Below are 21,635 nucleotides of genomic sequence, written 5' to 3'. Positions count from 1 at the left end.
GTCTGCTTATCCCTCTCCTTTCCCCCTCTGCCTCTCCCCTTGCTCTCTGTCTCTTTCTAAAAATGAATAAATAAAATCTTCAAATAAAATAAAATGGATGCAAAGCCAGCAGCTTTTCATAGCTTTGCAGGAAGAATTCAATGAGGTCAGGCATTTCCAGTGCCAACCCTGAGAATAAATTGGGGGCTGTCAATGATTCCAATCAAAGGAGGAAGGGCTAGGAGCACAGGTTCTGAAATTAGACATACATATTTGGTTCCTGTCTTGGCCCTGGACACCAGCAGCTGTGTGATCTTGGACAAATCACTTCCTGTCTCTGGGCCTCAGTTTCCCCCCTTGTAAAACCAGGGTGACCACACCTCCTCCTAGAGATCTTGGGAGACGTCAGATGGCTTTGTTCTGCAAGAATGGGGAGCACGTTGAGGCAGGGACCAGTATCCACTGGGGTGCAGGCATCGAGGGGGAAGATGACACTTCCCGGGGCCCGGCCCTGGCTACCTCACTGGGGACCTAGGGGGGAGGGGAGGGGAGGCATTGGGGCACGTGCCTCTGCTGTCAACACCCTCCCAATTACCACACACCTTTCCCCACTGGGGCAGAGCCAGCGGGGAAAACTCCCGCTTCAGGGAGCTCCCAACCCCCCAGCATGCCTGCACCCCCTCTCCTAAGGAACCCCAACCCAGACAGCAGCCACGGTTTCTGAGGGCTCCATGATAACGGGTCTAAAGTCAGCCAAACCCAGGTTCAAATCTCCTCTCAGCCACTCACTCCTTGCTTGTAGCCTTAGGCAAGGCACAAGTGATCATTATTAGCGTTTAATTATGATGAAATAATAATTAGGACAATGCACAGGAGAGTCCCCACCACCAGCCCAAAACGTCAACAGTGCTGAGGCCAAGAAACCCTGCCCTGGAGGGAGGTACGGCTCTCATTCCCATTTTACAGACGAGGATCCCGAGGGTCAGAGAGGCTAAGTGACTGGCCCAAGGCCACATAGCAGGCTAGCGACAGAGCCAGGATCCAAATCCCAGCAGTTGGTGGCCAAGCCTGGGCCTCCCTAACCCCTTGGTGGACTAGGCCCGGCCTGGTTGCCAGGTACCACGTCGACTGTTTACGGTGTCTCGTTCAAGCTGCACAAACACTGGGAGCGAAGGATTATCACCACCAGCCCATGCTAATCTCTCTGAGCCTCCGTTTCCCTACCTGTCAAACGAGGGTCTTGGTGACAGCGTCCGTCCCGTAGGGCTGCCAGGACATAAGGCAGATCACGGGTCTCTTGGGCACCTAATTAAGCGCTGACGAATGCTTCCATCGTCATCATCACCGTTGTGCTACAGGGGGTTCACCCGCCCTCCTCACCCCCCACCCCACGCACCGGCGCAGTGCAGAACCGCAGCCTGGCCCCCCCAGCCCCCGAGAGCCTGGCCCACCAAGCTGGGCCCCCGCTCCCATTTTACAGCCAAGGGAACTGAGGCTCCCAGAGGCCACCCAGGGAGCGAATGGCCCTGAAGAAGGGCTCTGGATCTTAAGCCTGCGCTCCTTCCACCCCGCCCAAGCAGGCGTACACGGTAGAGAGCACACACACGCACACGTGTGCACGCACACACGCACACACGGGAGGCCTGCTCTGCCGCTCTGTGGCAATTCTAACCCCCAAACGCTACCCTGTTCTCTGTGGTCGGGGAAAGAGTTCCCTCCCTGTTCTAATTTGCCCTGTAGGCTGCTATTACACGTTCCAAACCCATGCCAGGCTTTGGGCCGAAGGGGGGTGCGGGCAGGGAAAGAAGCTGAGAGTCCTCGTGGACGTCCTCTGCGCGGGAACGTCGTGCCTGCTTATCCGTGTCTCTCCCCGTGCAGTGTGCACACGCGTGTGCCCGCGGTGAGCCCCCAGGGGCTCGCCCCTCCCCGGAAGGCCTTAGCAGCGGGCAGCACCCGCTGGCACTGGGGGCCCAACCAAGGACGCGTATGCCCGAGTGGGAACGTCCCCACGCGCCGGGTGTCACTGAAAGCAGCAGATTTCACATGTTGTTTTAAGCATCGAGCACAGCTTGTGAGTATAAAAACCAGACTGCAGTCCACGCTGGACAGGACGAACGGGGGGCGGGCTGAATCTCAGGGCCCAAGGAGCAGGATTTGAAACCACTCATCAATTCATTTACTCCCCAAATGTCTACTGAGCACCTACAGTGTGCCAGGTACAGGGGACACAGAGAGAAATCCCTGCCCGCCTGGGGCGGATCTTCCAGCGGGGAACAGAGTACACGGCTGGACAAACCAAGAAGCAGTCATGTCCAGTGGTGTTGAGAGCGGTATAGACATGAGGGGCGCAGGAGTGACTGAGTTACGGGGTGCGGAGGTCCTGAGCGGGGTGAGGAGACACAGCACTGAGCCAGGGCCCCCAGGCCTCCCCCTCTGCCCAGACAGAGGCTCCGGGCTTTCCAGGAATACAGCCGAAGCCACGCATTCTGCTCTTGTGCACCCGGGGACTCAGTCGGACAGCCGAACCCACTCTCTCCCCTGGAGGGAGCGAGTGGGGCACGGAAAGAGCGTGCACTTTGATCAGGCAGACCGGGGGTCTGCTCCCGGACCCATCGCTCTCGAGCTGCGTGTAGCTCGGGCAAGTGACTTAGCCTCTCGGCGCCTTGCTTTCCTCCCCTGTCCATGGGGATCTTAACTGGGTCGTTGTGCGCATTATACAAGTTGAGTCAAGCCCCTGGCACAGAGTAAGCCCTCAATAAACAGTGAACTCCAAGCCTAAGTAAACGGCAGGTCCCTTCTCTCAGAGTCTCAGGTCCAGCGGGGGTGCAGGCCTCCTGCGCCGTCCGCCTGCCCCTCCTCGTGCGGAGGGTGGAGGAAGGGGCCCATCCTCACCATCGCCCGTGGCTTTGCCTGATCTCATGGAAACCCTGGCACGTATTTGTCAAATCCCATCCTCCTGATTCCATGACCCAGGAAAGCTGCTTAAACCCGGTGGCAAGTTTGGGCGTGCAGAACTGCTCCACCCCGGGGGGAGGAATTCCAGGAGCTAGTTCCTCCCTGTTGCCTCCCTCCTGGGATCGATTCACTCCAACGGACACGTGTTGAGTGCCACCTGTTTGCAGGGCACCCAGGGAAGCATAAAAGAGTGGAACCTCACAAAAGAGTCTGGGGTCAGGGTGGGGGGAGGAACATGGATTTTCTCCCTCCAGACCTTTGCCAGGGCTGTCCCCACTTCCTCCCCCTGGCTGGGTCCCCTTGTTCCGGTCCCCTCTTCACAGGCACCTCCTGTGAAAAGCCTCCCTGAGCTCCAGTCTAAACCAGCTCCCTTGTTCATTCTTAGAGCACACGTGCCTCCCTTCATAGCCCTTGCCGTGAGTAAACTTGAACACTGACTTGTGTTACTCCTTTAGACACCTTCTTTCTTCTCTGCAGTTTTAGTTCCATGAGGGAGGGACTACTTTGTGTCTGTTGTCTCCCCTGCTCCCAGCACCATGCTGGGGCAGAATGGGGCATCCGTAAATACTTGTTTTCTTGAACTGTAAGGCAGGGGCCCTCTGAAGTCCCTGGAGGGTGCAGGCATGGGGAAGCATTATTCCCCCAACGGGGACAGGGATGGGCTGCAAGGAGGAGGGGGCCTGGACTGGGGCCTGACAGCTGGACTGGGGGCAGCAAGGTCCAAGGAGAAAGAGAAGGGGGAGCTGGGGAAGAGCGTGGGCTGAGGCACTGTGACAAAGAAGGTGGAGGAAGAAAAGAAGGGCGAGTAAGGGGAGGAGGGATGCGTAGGTGGGTGGGAAGCACGCAGACCTGGAGGGAGGTGTGGGGCTCCCAGACGGACCCAGGGCACTTCCTCTTCCCACCATCCTGGGGCTGCCCAATCTGTGGGGCTCTGGCTTCCTGTGGTCTCCTGGAATAAACAAGACTTCGAGCACCTGTCATTCCAGGTCAGTCTTGGAAGGGTGGTGTGGGCGGGGAAGGGGTTAGGAAAACAGGGATGCCGCAGAGACAACACCAGCTCTGTCCAACCCCCCCCCCCACCTTCCCAGTAAGGAAACTGAGGCTCAGAGAGGCAGAGTCACTCTGACAGTGTTGCCCAGCTCCGGAGAGGGGGAAGCAGGACTCACACCCACGTGGTCCCCAGAACCTGTGCCTTCAATGGACACTTCACAAGGACTGGGGACTCCAGAAGGGAGGGGTGGAAGCAGGGGGCTGAGGAAGGGATGCCGGGTGGCTGGCGAGGACCACAGGCCCCCGAGGCAGATGGCCGGTTCACCAGTTGTGTAGGCCTGGGCAAGTCACCTGGCCTTCCTGGGCCTCGGTTTCCTCATCTGTATGTGGTGATGGTCAGAGCACCTACCCCGGGGGACTGTTGTGGGCTTAAATGAGATAAATGTCTCAAATACTGAGCCCAGGACCTCGGGCAGAATGCATGCTCCGTAAAGATTGGCTGTTGTTAGCATCATCAGTATCGCTGTATTATTATTATTATTATTATTATTATTATTATTAATTATTAGCAGAGGGTAGATGAACAGACAGAGGACCAAGGAAGGTATGCCTGCCCGGGAGGGTGGAGTGGCTGGGCCCAGAGCCTGGGATTCACAGCCACCTCAGAGCGGCCGCTGCTGGGAGCCACGGGCTGGGAGCTCAGTCCCTTGGCCAGGCGAAGCCTGCTGCCTGCCAGGCTGCTCGAGGCTCCCTGGGCCCCGGCGGGCGGTGGCAGCGGGGGGCATCACGCCATGCCAGGCACCTTCCCAGCCAGCCTGTGTTTACCCAGCAGGTCTCGGCCCAGCCCGCTTCCTGTTTGCTGCACAGGGGCCGCCTGTCCGGGGCAGACAGAGCCCCAGTGTCCTGTCAGTCCCCCCTCCCCCCATCCAGGAGAGTGCCCCTCTCAAACTCACACCACCCAGGCGGGGCAAGGCCGGGTGACTCACCAGGCCCCACAGAGGGCAAGGCTGGTGTGGCCACTGCCATCACTCACTCGGTCATCCCGCAGGTCCTTGGCTGGAGGGGTTCTGCCCATGCACACAAATACCCCTGTGAGCTTTCTTGACCCTTCACTTCCAAGGGTCCCGAGCCCCGGAGAAGGGCCACCAGGACGTAGTGCGGCTCAGTGCTTTTACGAGCATGTGCCGTGCGACACAAAAGGCCACGCACTGCAGGATTCCATTCACAAGAAATGTCCAGAACAGGCGAACACGCAGAGACAGAGAGCTGATTAGTGGTCACCAGGAGCTGGGAGGGAGCACAGGCATGGTGACTGCTAATGGTCCGGGGTTCCTTTTTGGGGTGATGAAAAGGCACTGGGACCAGAGAGTGGGAATGTCTGTCCAACTCTGAATACACTAAAAAACAACCCACTGAACCGCACGCTTTGAAAGGGTGAGTTGTGTGGTACGTCAACTACCTCTCAATACCCCTTCCTGGCGTGGTGACCTTGGGCAAGTGGCTTCCCCGCCCTGAGCCTCAGTTTCCTTGGCACAACATGGGAACGTCCTGAGGATTAAACAGGTATAAAGGGTCCGGCACAGGGTCTGACCAGAGCAGAGGCCCTCCCTGTCCCAGAAGGCTCGGGCTCCTTCCATGTCCTCACCCCTCCCATCAGAGCATCCTTCCATGTCCTCACCCCTCCCATCAGAGCACAGCCACAGGATTCCACCCAACGCGCCAGCCCAGGAGATGGGAGCCCTCGAAACCTCAGGACCCCCTTCTCCCTGGCCCAGTCCCTCTCCTGGAGGACAGTCAAGCCACAGAGACTCACAGAGAGGATTTTGTAGCCTCAGGAACGGTTTGACCAATGTTCTGTTCCCCACCTGCCACTCTCAGGCTGAGTGGCCTTGAGCAAGTCACTTCTCTCTAGGGCTCAGTTTCCTCATCTATAAAATGGGGGGACTATTCATCTCCACCCACATTTGCTTTAGAATTATTTGTCGTACCACACATTCAAGCTTTAAATTAAAAAATAAAATGATAGCTCCTGCCCCAAAGGGCTGGTACGAGGATTAAATGAGATTATTCAAGAGTTCAGGACCATTCCTGGCACCTAGTAAGTGCTCAGCAAGTGGTAGCTGCTTTTTGGGGGGATTATTAACATGCCCTCTGTTTACAGCTGGAGAGATGAGGCCCCGAGAGGGCACAGCAGACTGGACACTGGGACCCAGACTTCCTGGCTTCAAGGCCAGGGCCAGTGACCATGCTCAGAGACCTTACCTCCCAAAAGAGTTTTCTCACCCTGCCATGTCCCTCTCTCACCATCTCCAGGAGGCTGTCAGGATGGGCATGGCCCCATTTCCCAGCTGGGAGGCTGAGGCCCAGAGGGGACAGGACCCCCACCCACCCCTACGGGCATCCCTCCGCCTCCTTCCCACGCGCAAGAGGCCTGAGGTTAACCAAGTCAGAGGAACGAGCAGATACCCAGGGAGTGAATGGGTCCATCAGGCACCCAGGAAGGAAGCCTGAAGCAGCAGAAAAAGCAGTATGAGATCCTCATTCCGCCCCACCCCAGCTCTACCCCAGCCTATGCCAACAGCAGGCTGTGTCTCGGTTAACCGCTTAAAATTGTGGCTGAGGATAGTGCCTGAAATCCCCCCATTAGCAGGGCCTGCCCTCATTGGAACGTTCCACACCTTCTCCCTGCCCTAACCTAAGTAATGACTCCAGAAGTCAGGTATTATTGTCTCCATTCTCAGATGGGTAGACTAAGTCCCGGGAGAAGGGAGGCAAGCAGCTATCCACCCAACAGCTGCCCCGCACTGAGTACCTCTGCACTCGCCCCTCATCTGAGATAGGCCTTATCCTCGTCCTCACGCCACGCAGGTGCCAACTGAGGCTCAGAGAGACGAGAGACCCAGCTGAGGTCACAATGCATCGAGAAGGGAATGTGGCTAGGGTTCCAACCATCGGCTTTGAAACCCATGTCAGTTCATCCCTTCAGGGTCTCCGAAGCCCTCTCTCCGGGGCCCCCCCTTCTAAACGCCGCACCCCTTGGAGCTCAGCAGGTGGGTGGTGCAGTGGGAGGAGCCGGGACGCTGCAGACAGACAGACTTGGAGTTTGAATCTTGGCTCTGCTGCCTAGCAGCTGTGGGATCCCGGACAGGTGGCTCCACCTCTCCGAGCCTCTGTTTCCTCATTTCTAAAGGGGAGCCAAGCACAGCACCCCCCGCTGGGTGGCTTGGTCACTGTGGGTGTCAGAGCCTCATAAAGTGCGGCCCCAAGGACTGCGTAGGGCATGATGGGAACTCTTGTACTCCAGTCACCACTGAGCACCCAGGGCCTAGAACACGGCCTGGCACTTGGGAGCTGCTCAAGATACACTTGCTGAATGAATGAATGAATGAATGAACTCACAGACACAGAGGAACCTCCGCCCCACTAACCAGCTCGCTAGCTAACTTCCTTCCTCTCTCCCAACCTTTAACAGGTCATTTATTGTGCGACTGCCGTGTGCTAGGCTCTCAGACCTGTGAGACCCACACCCCCCAGGAGGGCGACAGTGGTCATGAACCCATTTTGCAGAAGAGAAAGTTGAGGCCCAAGGAGACCAGGACACTTGCCCAAGCCCACTTGGTCTCCGAGCCGGAGTCTGAATTTGAGTAGGTGCTTCCTCTGATGTCCCCGCCTTGTTGATCTGTCTGTTCAATCATTCCTCCCTTCCTTCCTTCACTCTACCAGTATCCCCGAGCCCCTCTGCAAGGGGAGACAGAAGGGTCCGATGGGTCCCCAGCTGGAGGTCAACTGGCCCCTTGCCCACTGGGGTCTCCCCTGAGCCTGTGGGGTCCACTCGGGGCATGTGGTGGCAGTCCGCCCCTCCATACACACACACATGGGGAGTCATCCCACAAGGTGGTCAGCCCTCCCGGTCAGCTGGGTGGAACCCAGGCCACTCCACCCGCAGGGGAAAACAGGCGCCTGGGAGACTGAGGAGCCCTTTGTGCAGGGGGGAAGCAGGGCGGGCGGCAGGCAGGGCGGGAGGCCGTTACTCAACACCCAAAGAAAAATAAGAGTATTCCCATTTGGTCAATGGCTTGCCTGTCTACCCCCCGTGCGCCCTCCTCCTCCTGCGGCCTTTCCCATCCTCTGACCTCATCTGGAGCAGACCCAAGAGCATTTATGGAGGGCTTCCTATGGCCCTGGTGTGGCGTCTGGCCCTCCCTCGCCAATGAAGAAACTTGCTCAGAGAGGTGGGGTGACCTACTTGGGGTCACACAGCCAGCTGTGGCCAGGGCTTGGGACAGAAAGGGGAAGCCAATGATGAGCAAGGGGCTCAGCGGCAGAAAGGAAGTGGGAGTCATAGTGAAAGCAGGGGGCTGGCCTCTCTTCCTCATTCCTGTTCAGCCAGGGTGCCAGTTCCCGGGACCCAAGGGAAACCCAGGCAGGGGGAGTCCAGGCGGGGGAATAGTGGCCAGAATTACCCCAATCCTCCTCCAGCAGACAGAGCTCTGACCTCCAGCGAATCCTGGGCTGCAGCCCCAGGAAGAGAGAGGTTAAGCTACCTCCTGAGGTCACACAGCAAGCAGCAGGTGACGGAGCTGCACTGTGGACCAAGGCGGTCAGACTCCCGGAGGGGCAAGTCCAAGGAGGAAGCTCTTCAGGGACCCAAGGGGATCAGGGTCACTCAGATCCAGCTTCCAGATCCAGCTCTGCCAGGAGCCCTGGGTAAATTATTTCTCCCTCGGAGACTCAGTTTCCCCAGCCGTAACATGAGATCCAGCTTTCCCGCCTCTGCCCATCTCTAGTAGAGGCAAGGCTGTGACATCATCGAGGGGAGCATCAGGGGACAGACCTTGGCTATTCACTAACCCATCAGCAAAGTATGAAACGTCGACTGTTCCTGGCACTCAGTCAATGCCCGTAAATATCTCACGGCTGAAAAGGCATCGTCCTTTGTCCAAATGCAAGTCTAGCTTTGCCCCGGCTACCTTCCGCCTGCCTGCCTGGCACAGAGGGGCTCTCAGAGGCAGCCATGGGGATGAGCTGGAGGAAAGCATGTTCAGGAACAGGCCGGGGGAACAGGATGAGGAAGAAGACAGTGCTTCAGAGCCCCATCCACGTGCCTCGGACTGTCTTGACAAAGCGGGAACTGAGAGCGCCATTTGACAGACAAGGAAACTGAGGCTCAGAGACGCCCCGTGACTTGCCTGAGCTTCCCTGGGGAGGAAGCAGCAGACCCAGGATTTAAGGTGGGGCCTGCCTGAGCAATCCGGGTTCTTCTCTCTCTCTACACGGCAGTCTCTTCCCCATGACTCTGGGTCAGGACAAATGGGGACAGGCCACCTTGGAAGTTAAATCCATCCATGATGGATTTTGGAATCAAGCAAACGGAGTTCAGATCCCAGCTCCACCCCTCCCCCACTAAAAGGCCCTGGGCAAGCAACTTCACTACCCAGACCCCCATTCCTCCCTCTCAAAAATGGGTACGATAGTAGTTTTGTATCCAAATGTACTGAGAGTGCTTGGCTCAGGGCCTATGCATAGGAAGTGCTCAGTAAACGCTCAGTAAACGCTCACTACCGTCATGAGGACTACGAATGCAGCCCAGGCTTGATTAAAGCCAGGCAGAACCTTGCACCGTGTTCAGAGTGGCAGCTGCGGGGCCCGGGGTCATAAGTATCTCAAGAGATCTGAATTAGGGACACCTGGGTGGCTCAGTCGTTAAGCGTCCGCCTTCAGCTCAGGTCATGATCCCAGCGTTCTGGGATCAAGCCCTGCATCGGGCTCCCTGCTAGGTGGGAAGCCAGCTTCTCCCTCTCCCACTCCCCCTGCTTGTGTTCCCTCTCTCGCTGCCTCTTTGTTAAATAAATAAATAAAATCTTAAAAAAAAAAAAAAGAGAGAGAGAGAGATCTGAATTAATCTTTAACAGGTGAATTCCACTCCAAATGGGTGATGTGGAGCATTCCAGGGGGCCCGCTGGCATGCAATGTTCCCTTGGCTCCCCAGATCGGGTGTGTGACAAGAAATGGAGCCAGTGATTTGGGGAGGGGCCTGGAGTGTCTTTCCCAGAGTCAAATGGAGGAAACTGAGGCAGACAGCAGGTCAGGGGCCTGTGATGGGTCGAGATGCCCACTCCCCCTTCCACCAAGGGACAGATGAAGGGGCTCAAAGGACTCAGGCCCTCTCAAAAGGATGTGTTCAGACCCTCCACTGTGCAGCAGAGATCTACGGAGCACCTGCCCCGTGCCAGGCACAGTGAGGCCAATTCTTGCACGATTCTCTCCCTCCTACGTCTCCTGCCAGCTGTCCCTCTCCAGTCCCCAACCTGGGCCTCACATCCCTGCATGGATGACTTCCATAGCCTGGGGACAAGCCTCCCTGCCTGGCCCCCACTCTGCAGCCAGAGGGACTCTTCCAGACCACACATCCGGCATGTCCCTCCCAGCCTGGACTTCAGGGCTTCTGGGTCTGACCTAGCCCCAGCCTGCCTGATCCCTGCCCTTCCTGTCCACGTCACACATTCCAGACCAACAGAACCATGTCTTGGCTCTACAAAGTCTAGTTTTACCTACCTGGCAACAGTGCCCTTCCCTTTACCTGAATGCCCTTTCCCCTACGTCTGCCTTTACTCTTCAAGGTGTGGTTCAACCCTCACCTTGATCAAGCCCTCCCTGATCTCTTCCCGACTGCTGTCCCAGCCCACAGCATTCTCTGGGGGCTCCCATCCATTCAACACCATACATTTGCCAAGCATCTACCATACCTGCTCACCTTGCCGGGTGCCCACAGGTCAGGCGTGGGTGCCGCCTGCCTGGAGGCCACAGCCAGCATGGGGGGCAATCCCAGTGTTGGGGAGGCGGCTGTTGGGGGCAGAGCCGTCGGGCTAGAGTCTGGCTGGGGTCCGAGGCTGTCACAGGGGGCTTTCCGGGAAGGTCTGCTGGACACAGGAGGAAGTGGCTGAGGCCCCGCTCCCACCTGGTGAGGCGGCAGGGGCCCCCCATTACCCCTCCCCAGCAGCAAAGCTCTGGATTTCTCCCAGGGAGCCTCAGGCACTTTCTCAGAAGCTCTCACCCTCACCCCCTTGCCCTCAGGCACCCTTCCCTACACCTGGGAAGGCTCCATGCCAAAGAACCCCACCTCCTTCTTACAAACCAGACCCTGACTGGCCCACCCCTCTGATTCACCAACAAAAGTGGGAAAGAGGGGTCTCCGCTGTTATTCAAACAGAATGAACTAGAGAAATGAGGGAATGACCAATTACCTTTTTTCCGCCTCTTCCATTAAGAAGGTCCTCGGGCCACGACCACCAGCACAGGCACGATGGTGCTGATCGAGCTGGGCCATCTGGCCTCGCCACAGCCCTGGGGTGGCCCTCAGTCCACCCTCATTTCAGGGACTAACCCAAAGTCATTCAGCAATGGGGGCAGGAGGAACAGGGGCCCACAGAGGCCCCGCGGCTAACCCCACAGATGACCCGGGCCTGACCCTCTTCTTTGACCTTTCCAAAGAGGCCACCTCTTTACCTTCCTCACTGGTGGTCATGGAGTCACCCCCCATCCTTCCCCCCCAGATAAAGTGGCAAAGCTTAAATTCTCCAGTGGTTCTTAGCACCCCCAGAACAAAGGTCACACATGACTTCGCACATCCCCAGCCCCAGCAGAGGCCCAATTCAGAGGCTGAGCCAGAGCACCCCCTCCCCTGTAACTTCCAGGGCACCCCCTCAGCACCAGGCAGGGAGGATTCTGGAGCCTGATAGCCCCGGGTTTAAATTCCACTTGGTTAAATCCCCGACCTGAGCCTCAGCTTTCTCATCTGCAAAATGGGAAAGTCAGAGGGAGGGCTGGGCTGGGGCTGGGCCGGGCTGGGGCTGGGCCAGACAGGGGTGGTAGGGAGCTCCATGGGCATGTCTGTGGTTGGCATCTCCAGGCAAGTGGGGAGTGTGGGAGGTCTCTCTCTGTCCTCCCGGACCTCCCCGGAGTCTAGAGGCAGAGCTGAAGTTCAAGATTGTCCTGCCTCTTGGAGGAAGAGCCAGCTCTGGGCCTAAGGCTAACTAAGAAGTGGCCTTCGGAAGTTGAAGACTTCCAATTCCCTCCTCCTTGCTTCTTGGTAGAGGACAAACCTCAGGGCCCCCTGTTCCCCCATCCCTGCCCCCCCAAAATGGGGCTACTCCCAAGGTGGACTGCAGGGTCTCCTAGCTTTTGGTTCCCGCGCTTGGATCTCGGGGACCCCGGGACCTCCCTCCCGCAAACTTGAGACCCCAAGGCCCACGACGGCGCCCATTTCACAGGTGATAAAATTGAAGCCCGGGGGGTGGGGTGGCCGGCTCCAGGGCACCCGGCGGGGTGGCGGGAGCTCGCGGGACCCCGCGCCTCCCTCCCGCGCCCCGGGCCGGGACTTCGGTGCGTCCGAGACGTCCCCAGGGGCGCGAGGGGGCCTCAGCTGGGCCGGCCCTCCCGGGATCCCTGCCCCGAGGGCCCAGGCCCCACTCACCTCCAGGACCGCGCGGCGCTTCCTGAATCCCGGCCGCCCGGCGCCCGCCCGCCCCGCGCGACTCTCCTCCCCCGGCTCAGGTTCCAGCGCCGCGCGCCGCCCCCGGCTGCCCCCGCCCCGCCGATCGCCGCCTCTGCAGGGGCGGGGGCGGGTTCGGGCCCCCTCCCGGGAAGCGGGGCGCTTCCCGGGGTGGGCTCTGGTTGGAATCCTGAGATCCCTCCGGGGCTCCTGATCCCGCCACCCTGGGGCTGCCTCTCCTCTGGTATCGGGCGACTGGCCGTCCCCCCGTGCATTGGCTCCTTCATTCATTCAGCACAGTTCACGGGGACGCGGCCGCCGGGGCCCCCGCACTTAGGTAGCTCCAAGTCCCGCGGGGGAGGCACGGGAGTGGCACGGGGGTAGACACAGAGCCTGCTGTCTGGGGCTAAATAAACGTGAGCTCCCTTTCTTCACCTCTTTACCAGCGCTTAGCACGCAGCCAGGCACCTGGTAGGTGATCAGGTGTGGTTTTTTATTGGATGGTGAAGGTGAGTCCCTACATACAGACTGGCCTTTTATTCCAGCCACTTGAATGCCTCCAGGGGACGGGCAGCTCACTTCTGCAGGGACTGGTTGGAAGCCTAGTGGGCCTGAGCTCCAGAGCCAGGCTCCCCGAGCCCAAGCTGTGGCTCTGGGACTCATCCCCTGAGCAGCCAGTCTCTCCACCTCTGAGCCTCAGTGTCCCCGCCGCAGAGTGGGGGAGTAGCTATGTCCCCACCCCACAGTCCTGGTGGAAATGCTGGGAGCACCAGGTCTCTGCAGGGCACCAGGAACGTTTTGAGCCGTTTTATCATTATTGTTTTTTATTAAATTGAGCTGACTTCCCCAAGACAGTGGGGTAGGTCCTTCCCCAACCCCCAGCCTCAGGCTGCAAATAGAAATAGCTCCCATGAGGTGTTGGTTCAGCAGCTAGGAAGTGGAATTTTGAAATTGCTGGAAAGAGAGAGAGAAAGAATCCAAACAGAAGCGATGTGTCCAAACTGCAGTGCAAAACATTTACAAAAAAAACCCCAAAAACCTTAATAATTAACTCACTGAGCACAGTGGGGAAAGATTGTCACATAAACCTGTCTCCCGACTGGGCTGTGAGGCAGGGATTGCCGTGCCCACTTGCCAGATGGGAATCTGAGACTTGGAGGGGAGTGCGGCCACTCCGAAAGCTGCTCCCTCCATAACGGGGTGAGGAGCAGCTTTTCCCTCTGGGTCTCCAGGATCTTAGAGCAAACAAGCAGCTATCTGGCTCCCGTGAGGAATGTAAACAGAGGAGGGTCCCCGCATGCCTCCCTGACAGAAAGCCTCTCTCTGCTGGGGCTAGACCCAGCTGGGAAGCGGAGGGGGCAGCAGGCAGAGTGAATCTAGGGCCCATTCCTGCAGAGCCCCTCCCCCCCCCCGCCCCCAAGGAGAAGAAAAGGACAAGGATGATCCTGGCTACCAGGAGCTGATGGAGATGACTGCAGGAGATGGGGCCGGGGCTGGTACCTGCTCTTCTCCAAAGTCGAAGTGGGGGGGAGGGAAGCAGGGGAAGAGGCATGAGCCGTCAGCACCCCGGCGCTAGCCCAGCTCCCTCCTGACCCTCACTTCACAGACTGGGCAACTGAGGCCCCATGCAAGGAAGTGACTCCTTGGGGCCAGGAGGCTGGATCTTGGCCGCTGGCTGATTCAATAGGAGTCATGAGCAAGAGCCTCCCCCCCCCCCGCCCCGTCCCAGTGCCTGTGCCCTCATCTGGAAAGTAGTACTGGTTTCCATGAGGCAAGGGACCCTGTCCCGTCTTGCTCACAGCTGCAGGCAATAGGATCTTTAAAAGTACTGGAGGAGACGGAGGGAGGGGTGGGGATGGGGAGTTAGTGTATGCTGGGGACAGAGCTGAAAAGAGTTCTGCAGGTGGACGGCGGTGATGTTTGCACGACAGCCACTCACTTCATGCCACTGACCGTGTACTTCAAAGTGACTTCACATGGTGAATTTTGTTACTTGCCTTTTACCACAATAAAAAAGCAACGGGTGGGGGAGGCCGGGGGGGGGAGGAGAAATACTGGTTGATTGAGAGCACGAAGGTCTGCCTTGCAGGGAAGGGGTGAGTAGGAAGAGCAAGCGAGGTGCCCGGGAGGATTTACTGAACATGAACAAGGACCACTGCAAAGATGTGACTGTCGTTATTTTACTGTTCTTGTCACTGGTGAAGCCCTTTGGCCTCTGTCCTAGAAGGACAAGAGACTCTTAACGGACAGAAGGAGCTTCTCCTCTTAAGGAAGGAACAAAATGGCAAGGCCTTTAGCACAGGCAGAATCCTGTGGAGGCTACAGCCCGGCCCAGCCCTTTGGCCCACGCGGCTTCCAGAGCACCCCAGTGGGGCTCAGCCACCACTGTGAAGGGAGGTCCTGGGCTGTATCCAGGGTCCACACTTAGCAAGCACGTACTGTATGGCCGACCCAGTGCCAGGCACTAGGGAGAGATCCGTGGGCCAGATGGGTCAGCCCCTGAGGGACTTTATTATAACTGATGCATCTGCCCCCAACCCCTGGGGAGGGGCCCATTGTGCACCTCACTTGACAGGTGGCATAACTCTGATGAGGCCCCCAACCTGGTTCATCTCCCAACAGCCTGGAAGGGAAGGATTCTTATACCATTTTCTGGGAGAGGACACAGAGAGGCCACTCGCCGGAGATCCCATGGCCGGTAGTGTTTGCACCCCAGCCCGACAGACTGTCGTCAGTGTAGCACAGCCGGTAAGGACATGGTCTCAAAAAGACAGACAATAGTAAGTGTCAGCAAGGATGTGGAGGAACGGGCGTCTTCCTACACTGCCGGCGGAACGTAAAATGGTGCAGCCGCCTTGGAAAACAGTCTGGCAGATCCCCAAGATGTTAAATCTAGAGTTACCATATAAGCCAGCAGTTGCACTCCTAGGGATAAAGCCAAGAGAAAGGAAAACATACGGCCACACCAAAAACTTGAACACGAATGCTCATAGCAGCAGTATTCGTAAGAGCCCAAAATAGAAACAACTCAGACGGCGCGTGGATGAATAAAATGTGGTATACCTATACAATGGAATATTATCCAACAACAGGAGGGACGTATCGACACCCGGCTGCACCGTGGATGAGCCTGGAAATAGTGACGCTGATGAAAAAGTCGGACACACATCAAAGGCCACGTGTTGTGTGATCACATTTGCACGAAATGTCCGGGAGAGGCAAATGTACAGAGACAGAGCAGGTAGGTGCATGGTTGCCAGGGGCTGGGGACAGGCGAGGTTCGGAGGCCGTGACCTAAAGCGTGATGGCAATGTTCTCAAGTTGGTGGGTGACGGACGCACTGTGACATAGTCAAAGCCCCTGAATAGTGCATCTCAAGCAGGTGAACTGCGCGGTATGTGAAATTTATCTCAATAAAGCTGTTACAAAACATTTTTTTTTTAAGAATGTGGTCTGGGGATGCCTGCGTGGCTCAGTCGTTAAGCGTCTGCCTTCAGCTCGGGTCATGATCCCAGGGTCCTGGGATGGAGCCCCGCGTCGGGCTCTCTGCTCAGCGGGGAGTCTGCTTCTCCCTCTCCCTCTGTGCTCTCTCTCGCTAGTAAAATAAAATTGTAAAAAAATCTTAAAAATAAAAAATAAAAAGAATGTGGTCCCTGGGGGATCTAGGTGTGGCTCTCCCCTGTGTCTTAGCTGTGTGACCTCAGGCAGAGGACCCTGCTTCTGAGCCTCACGTTTTCCTCTATAAAATGGGGACAGTAACCGCTCCTGCCTCGCAGAGCTGGGAGGATTCAACCTGGTAGCGCTCTGAAGGGCAGGGCGGGGCAGGGACATGGTAGCTGTTCAGGAACTAGTCCCCAGAGGTCCCCACGCTTCCCCCACCTCGACCAACTTAACATCCCCTGCCCTGCGCTCCAACATTCACCCAACGTCCTCCGTTACTGTAACATCTTCCTTGTGATTCCTCCGGTCATCCTGGTAGGTTGGCGCTGCTCTTCCCATTTTACGGACGACAACTAGGGAGCCCAGGAGAGAGCCGGGCTCTCTCCCAGGCAGAAACTTCTTTCCTCTCCCTGCGCACCCTGTGCTGCTCTGGCCCCATCCGATTAAATTCCCTCCTTCTCTTCACAGGCGGTGACTTCGCCCAGCTGGTGGCCTCACAGCTCCAGAGCCTGGCTAAGGCCAAGGGCTGGGGGGGTCCCTGGGGGCCTGGTGTGGTTCTCCAAGTACAGACGCAGCCGAAACCACCACGAGGTGCGGCTGGCTTCCTGCTGACCCGGGCTCTCAGCCCCTCTCCTCTGCACAGCCTCAAGCGGGGGGAGTCTTCTCCAGCCCCTTTTGCAGCTGGATAAACTGAGGCTCTGAACGGTGAAACCCTTGGCCCAAGGTCCATGCCAGCGATGCGGTCAGGATTTGAACCCGGCACCGTCTGAATTCAAAGGACGCCCTCCAGCCCCTAGAGCAGCCACCTGGCCCTAAACCCGTGTGCCTCAGTCCCCTCACCTCGCACATGGGAAGTCTGCTCACTCCCGCCTGGATGAGACTGGGGAGTGTGGGGCTGTCGAGGTGAGAAGTTCTGGCTGGCCTTTCTGCTCTTTCTCCAGTGAGTGCGCGTGGGGACAGACTCAAGAAGAACAGACAGAAGAAATAATTGGGGAAAGTTGCTGAGGAAGGGCCGGGGCTAGCACGTAGGCATTTAAGCAGCCCTCCCTGTGTGCCAGATACGGGATTTCTCCCAGCTACAGGACAGAAAGAGCGCCCAGAGAGGTGAAGCAACCTGCCCAAGATCACAGACCCAGGAGGGCGCTGTGTTTGAGAATCTTTTCTGGAAGCCTGCCCCATGAAATCACATCCTCCCCCTACATTTACCAAGAAGCCACCGAGACAGGATACAAGTGGCTGGAGACAAATCAGCTGGTTTATCCATCTCAGTACTGCATATGGCTGTGGCCCAGAGACTGGAGGCCCCGCCCTGCCAGACACCTTCAATGAGGCTCTTCTGGAATTCTCCCTGGGGCGGAAACCTGAGAGCAGGTGGGAAGGAAGCCCTTCCCTTCAGATGACCGTTGCCATGGGCACAGCCACCCTCCTGTGGGTGTGGTTGGGCCACAGCTGCCCACTGACATTTCAAAGATGGCCTTCCTCTGAAGCTGTGGAGTGGGGGGAGGGAGTACGTAGGCCTTGAGCCAGCAGGCTCTGGGTAATTCAGGGCTTCCCAACTGGGGTCCCTGGGTAGGCTGCTGGGGGTCCATGGAGGTCCCTGGAGTGATGAGTGAAATCGTCACAGTGAACTCTCACTTTCTGGAGAGAGGCCCGAGGCTTTCACGAAGGCCTGGGACCCTCCCTCACTCACACATAGCTGTGATGAGTGCCCCATTTTCCCAGCCAGAAAGAGGCACAGATCGGGGGGAGGGAGATAGCTGCTTTTCTGAGTCCAGGAAAAGGACCCTTGAAAATCCTGGCAAAGAGCTTTGTAAACTGTGAATTGGCTTTGTCACCCTCTACTTGCAGAGGCTTATGACTTCCCTGGCTCTTAGAACAAAAACCAAAGTCACATTGGCTCTATCCCTCACTGTCCTTCCACCTTCATCTCCAGGCTCAGCCACTTTGGCCTCAGTCTGGCCTTAGAACATGCTGCTTTCTCTCCTGCCTCAGGGCCTTTGCACTAGCCCTAGCCAGCCTCTTTTCAAGGCCTGCTATTTCTCCCCCTTCAGATCTCAGCTCAAATGGCACGTCCTCAGAGAACCCCTCCCTGGCCTCCACCATCTACGTCTCCTCCAGTGGTCCATGAGCCCCTTGGAAGGTAGGGCTTTATCTCTCTTGTCCCTGCAGGACCTCCTGAGCCTAGCTCAGGGCCTTGCGCATAGTAGGTGCTCAGAAAACAGCAGTGGAATGACTTGCCTTCCAGACAGTCCTCTCTGGGCTAGATCAAGGGCTGTCCCAGGGTAAATCATCATCATAGCTGTCCTTTGTCAAGCACCCTACACATGCCAGGCCCTGTGCTGAGTACTTTGCACATGTCACCCCCTAGACGTCACAAGGAGGGACCGATGTCCCCATGTGAGGGTGTAGTGTTGACGTCACTGGAATTATGAATACACACCAGGGGCTCCTTACCATGACATGAGGTGTCTGCTGTAGACTGAAAGAGCGGGAAGTCTCCTGATTTTATCGATGAGCAAACTGAAGCCCAGAGGGGAGAAGGAACTTGCCCAAAGTCCCACAGCAGATCGGCGCGGAGTGAGAAAAGCAGTCAGAAGCACGGTGTTTTCTGGGGTTCTCCTGCTGATGTGTTGACATGGGCCCTGCTGTGTCCTTAAGAACCAGGAGGAAGTGAACACGCTGAGGTCTAACGGCATGAGGGGCCGGGATGCCCCTTCGGGAGCCCCTGGTTTGCACTCATAAGGCTATTACGTTCAAACCCTGGGATGCTATAGCGTCGTAACAAATAAATTACTAAAGGCCCTTTATTGAACCTGTCAGCCACTTTACACACATGATTTTACGGGCTCCAGCTAGGTAGAGGTGACCCTGTGCCATTTTACAGATGGAGAAACTGAGGCTCAGAGCGGTGAGCTGGCTCCCCTGCGTCGCGCAGCTACGCAGTTCTAGAACCTGGACTTGAACCCCAAATGTGTTGGGTGGCGGTGGTGATGGTGCTACGGGTAGTGGCCGCAGCAGTCAAAGCAACAGGTTACACCTCTGACACAGAGGCTGCCCCGAAGTCAGAACCCCAAAGTATAGGCTTCAGAGGCCTCCCCAACAGTGTTCAAATGGGGCTCCTCATGTGGCCCTCGGAAGCCACCCGGATCACAGGTAGCGGGGCGCGGGCCGGAGACGGAAAGATCCAGGCGCTGACTGGCGGGGACTCCCCGCGATTCCGCGGCAGCTATTCAGGGCGCAAAGCGCCACCTACCGGGCCCCGCGGGAGCCGCAGGCGGTCAGCGCGCAGGCGCGGGGCGCTGGGGGGTGCGGCCCCAAGAGAAGCCGGGGTCAACCCGGGGAGCTCTTCCACGAACCCACCAAACGCAAGGAAGGAAATAGCCCTCTCTTCTACAAAGCTCCGTAAATGATAAGTGGGCCAACACCGGACAATTCCCCGGTGAGCGGGGAACTATTCTATCCCCATTGTACGGATCAGGAGACTGAGGCTCAGGAGGTTTGTCCGTGGCAACTCAGCTACAACAGAGCCAGGACTCCAATGCTCAGTCACATCCTTATACACACTCCGCTGCGTAAATATATGTAACACTTCGACAGCTTTCTATGTTTCTTTACTTCTAATTGCCTTACAAATAGTAGCCTTTAATTTAAACCTCACAGCCTGTGAGGTGGGGATTAGCAGGATCCCTGTGGTACAGAAACGGAAACTGAGACTCTTTAAGGGAGAAATGAGTTTCTGTTCCTTGTCTATGAGAGATGTATCATGACGGGTTTGAAATATTTTCTGATGGGCTTGAACTATTGTTCAGTGAGGTTTAATGGAATGAACCCAATAGGTGAATAAACGGGTTAAACTGTGTCAAACTTTTGGGCTCATTCGGGCTTCTGTGCACTGTTGGGTTAACCTGGGTCAGATGAGCGACTCCCCACGGTGGGACTGTTCTGGCAGTAAGATGCGCTGGAAGGCGGGCTCACTCTCAGCTGGCACAGAAGTGGCCACGGTCCAGGGGAGATATGAAGTTCGATGTGAAACCGTGGTGCCCCCCGGGCCTGGCCCTGTCTTTTTGCCCTGTTGCCAGGGGCTCTGTTTCTTCATCTGACGAATGGGGCTGCTGATGCCCGCAGCTCAGGGGGTTGTGAGATGGTGTCTGTAAAGCACTTGTACAGGGCCAGGTATACAGCCGGTGCTCAATGTGTGCTCCTTCCTCTCTGCCCCGGGGCAGAAATCAGTCCCACTTTGACAAAAATGAAATGGGGGGACAGAGCTGCACTGCTGGCTTTGTCTCTGGGCACCCAAAGTGCTCCCAGGGGCCCAGCAGATACGAGGAGTGGAGGCTGGCCTTCCACAAAGACATTGCCTTCCTGGTCCCATAGTGCAATTTGGAGACATGAAGAAAGACTTTATTTATTTATTTATTTAAGATTTTATTTATTTATTTGTCAGAGAGACAGCGCTCGCACGAGCAGGGGGAGCAGCAGGCAGAGGGAGTAGCAGGCTCCCCACTGAGCTGGGAGCCTGATGCGGGACTCGATCCCAGGATCCTGGGATCATGACCTGAGCCGAAGGCAGACGCTTAACCGACTGAACCACCCAGGAGTCCCTCTTTTTTTCTTTTCTTTCTTTCTTTCTTTTTTTTTTTTTTAAGTAATCTCTACCCCCAACGTGGGGCTGGAACTCACAAGCCCCAGATGAAGAGCCGCATTCTCCATCGATGAAGCCAGCCAGGAGCCCCAAGAAAGGCTGTTTTTCAAAGGAAGATGCAGAATTCTTTTTACGTGTTGGCAGAGTTTTGTGTTTCTGGGAAACCCAAAGTGACAAAAGGCCTAAAAAGCAGTTACAGCTTAGAAAGGTCAGTAGCATTCCTAGACCAGCAACAGTGGGAAATATAATGAAATCAGAGACAGTAAAAAACTTGGTTCAGGTGTCCATCCCTTGGTCATGCCAGAGGCAGCCTTCCAAACTGGCCACCTGACTGGATTGAGCAGGAGACTCTGGAAGACGTTCCATCATTTTCAGGGTCGTGTTCAAATCCCTTCGTAGCATGATTATGTGCACACGTGAGCACGTGCCCATTCACACGCACACACACCTGTCAGGCCACCAGGTCTCTGCCTACACCTTGGAGTGTGCCCTGCCCCTCCTCCCCTGCCAGGCTCTTCCCCACCCCGCTCCTTCCACGGAGGCTCAGGGCCAGCTGTGGCTCCCTCAGAAGCATCCCAGGATGTGGCCCCTCATCTGTGACCCAGGCACCCTCTGGGCACTGACGACTCTATGTCATCACTGTTGATTTACTGGCCCATCTAGACTATCAACTCTGTAGAAGCAGGAACGAAGTAAGATAAAGATTCTCTCTCCATTTAACGCTGGTATCAGAAGAAGCATAAGCCTATGAGAAAGTGCCAATAACCCCACAGGTTAGGGAGGCAATGGGGATTGCTGGGGACTGAGGCAAAGTGGAGAATACATTTGTCCACTTGTCCCATCCAGCCAAGGGAGCAGTTATTTCTCAGTGCTTGCCATGCAGTCTGAGTTTTTTTCGAAAGAAGCTAGAAATCAAGG

General features: G+C 56.8%; 1 protein-coding gene across 6 annotated transcripts in view; it reads right to left on the bottom strand.

Moving 5' to 3' along the window:
• TRPV4 (transient receptor potential cation channel subfamily V member 4) overlaps positions 1–12,471 on the bottom strand; it is a 35,086-nt gene extending 22,615 nt beyond the window's left edge. The window contains exons 1-2 of one of the 6 annotated variants that reach the window (XM_045791472.2): positions 12,398–12,454; positions 10,671–10,841 (exon numbers count right to left, since the gene is read on the bottom strand). In XM_045791472.2, the coding sequence (XP_045647428.1) occupies positions 10,671–10,738 (68 nt within the window). In that variant the 5' untranslated portion in view covers positions 10,739–10,841; positions 12,398–12,454. Of the gene's footprint in view, positions 1–10,670 lie in introns of all 6 variants that reach the window. The other 5 variants (XM_045791475.2, XM_045791468.2, XM_045791470.2 and 2 more) reach the window with 5 other exon arrangements.
• Between the last annotated feature and the right edge of the window lie 9,164 nt (positions 12,472–21,635).

Source organism: Ursus americanus, chromosome 30 (assembly GCF_024610735.1).
Source record: "Ursus americanus isolate L20-20 chromosome 30, mUrsAme1.1.p, whole genome shotgun sequence".
Taxonomy (NCBI): domain Eukaryota; kingdom Metazoa; phylum Chordata; class Mammalia; order Carnivora; family Ursidae; genus Ursus; species Ursus americanus.
The sequence above is the reverse complement of the archived record's forward strand: the minus strand, read 5'-3'. Positions and strand labels throughout refer to the sequence as shown.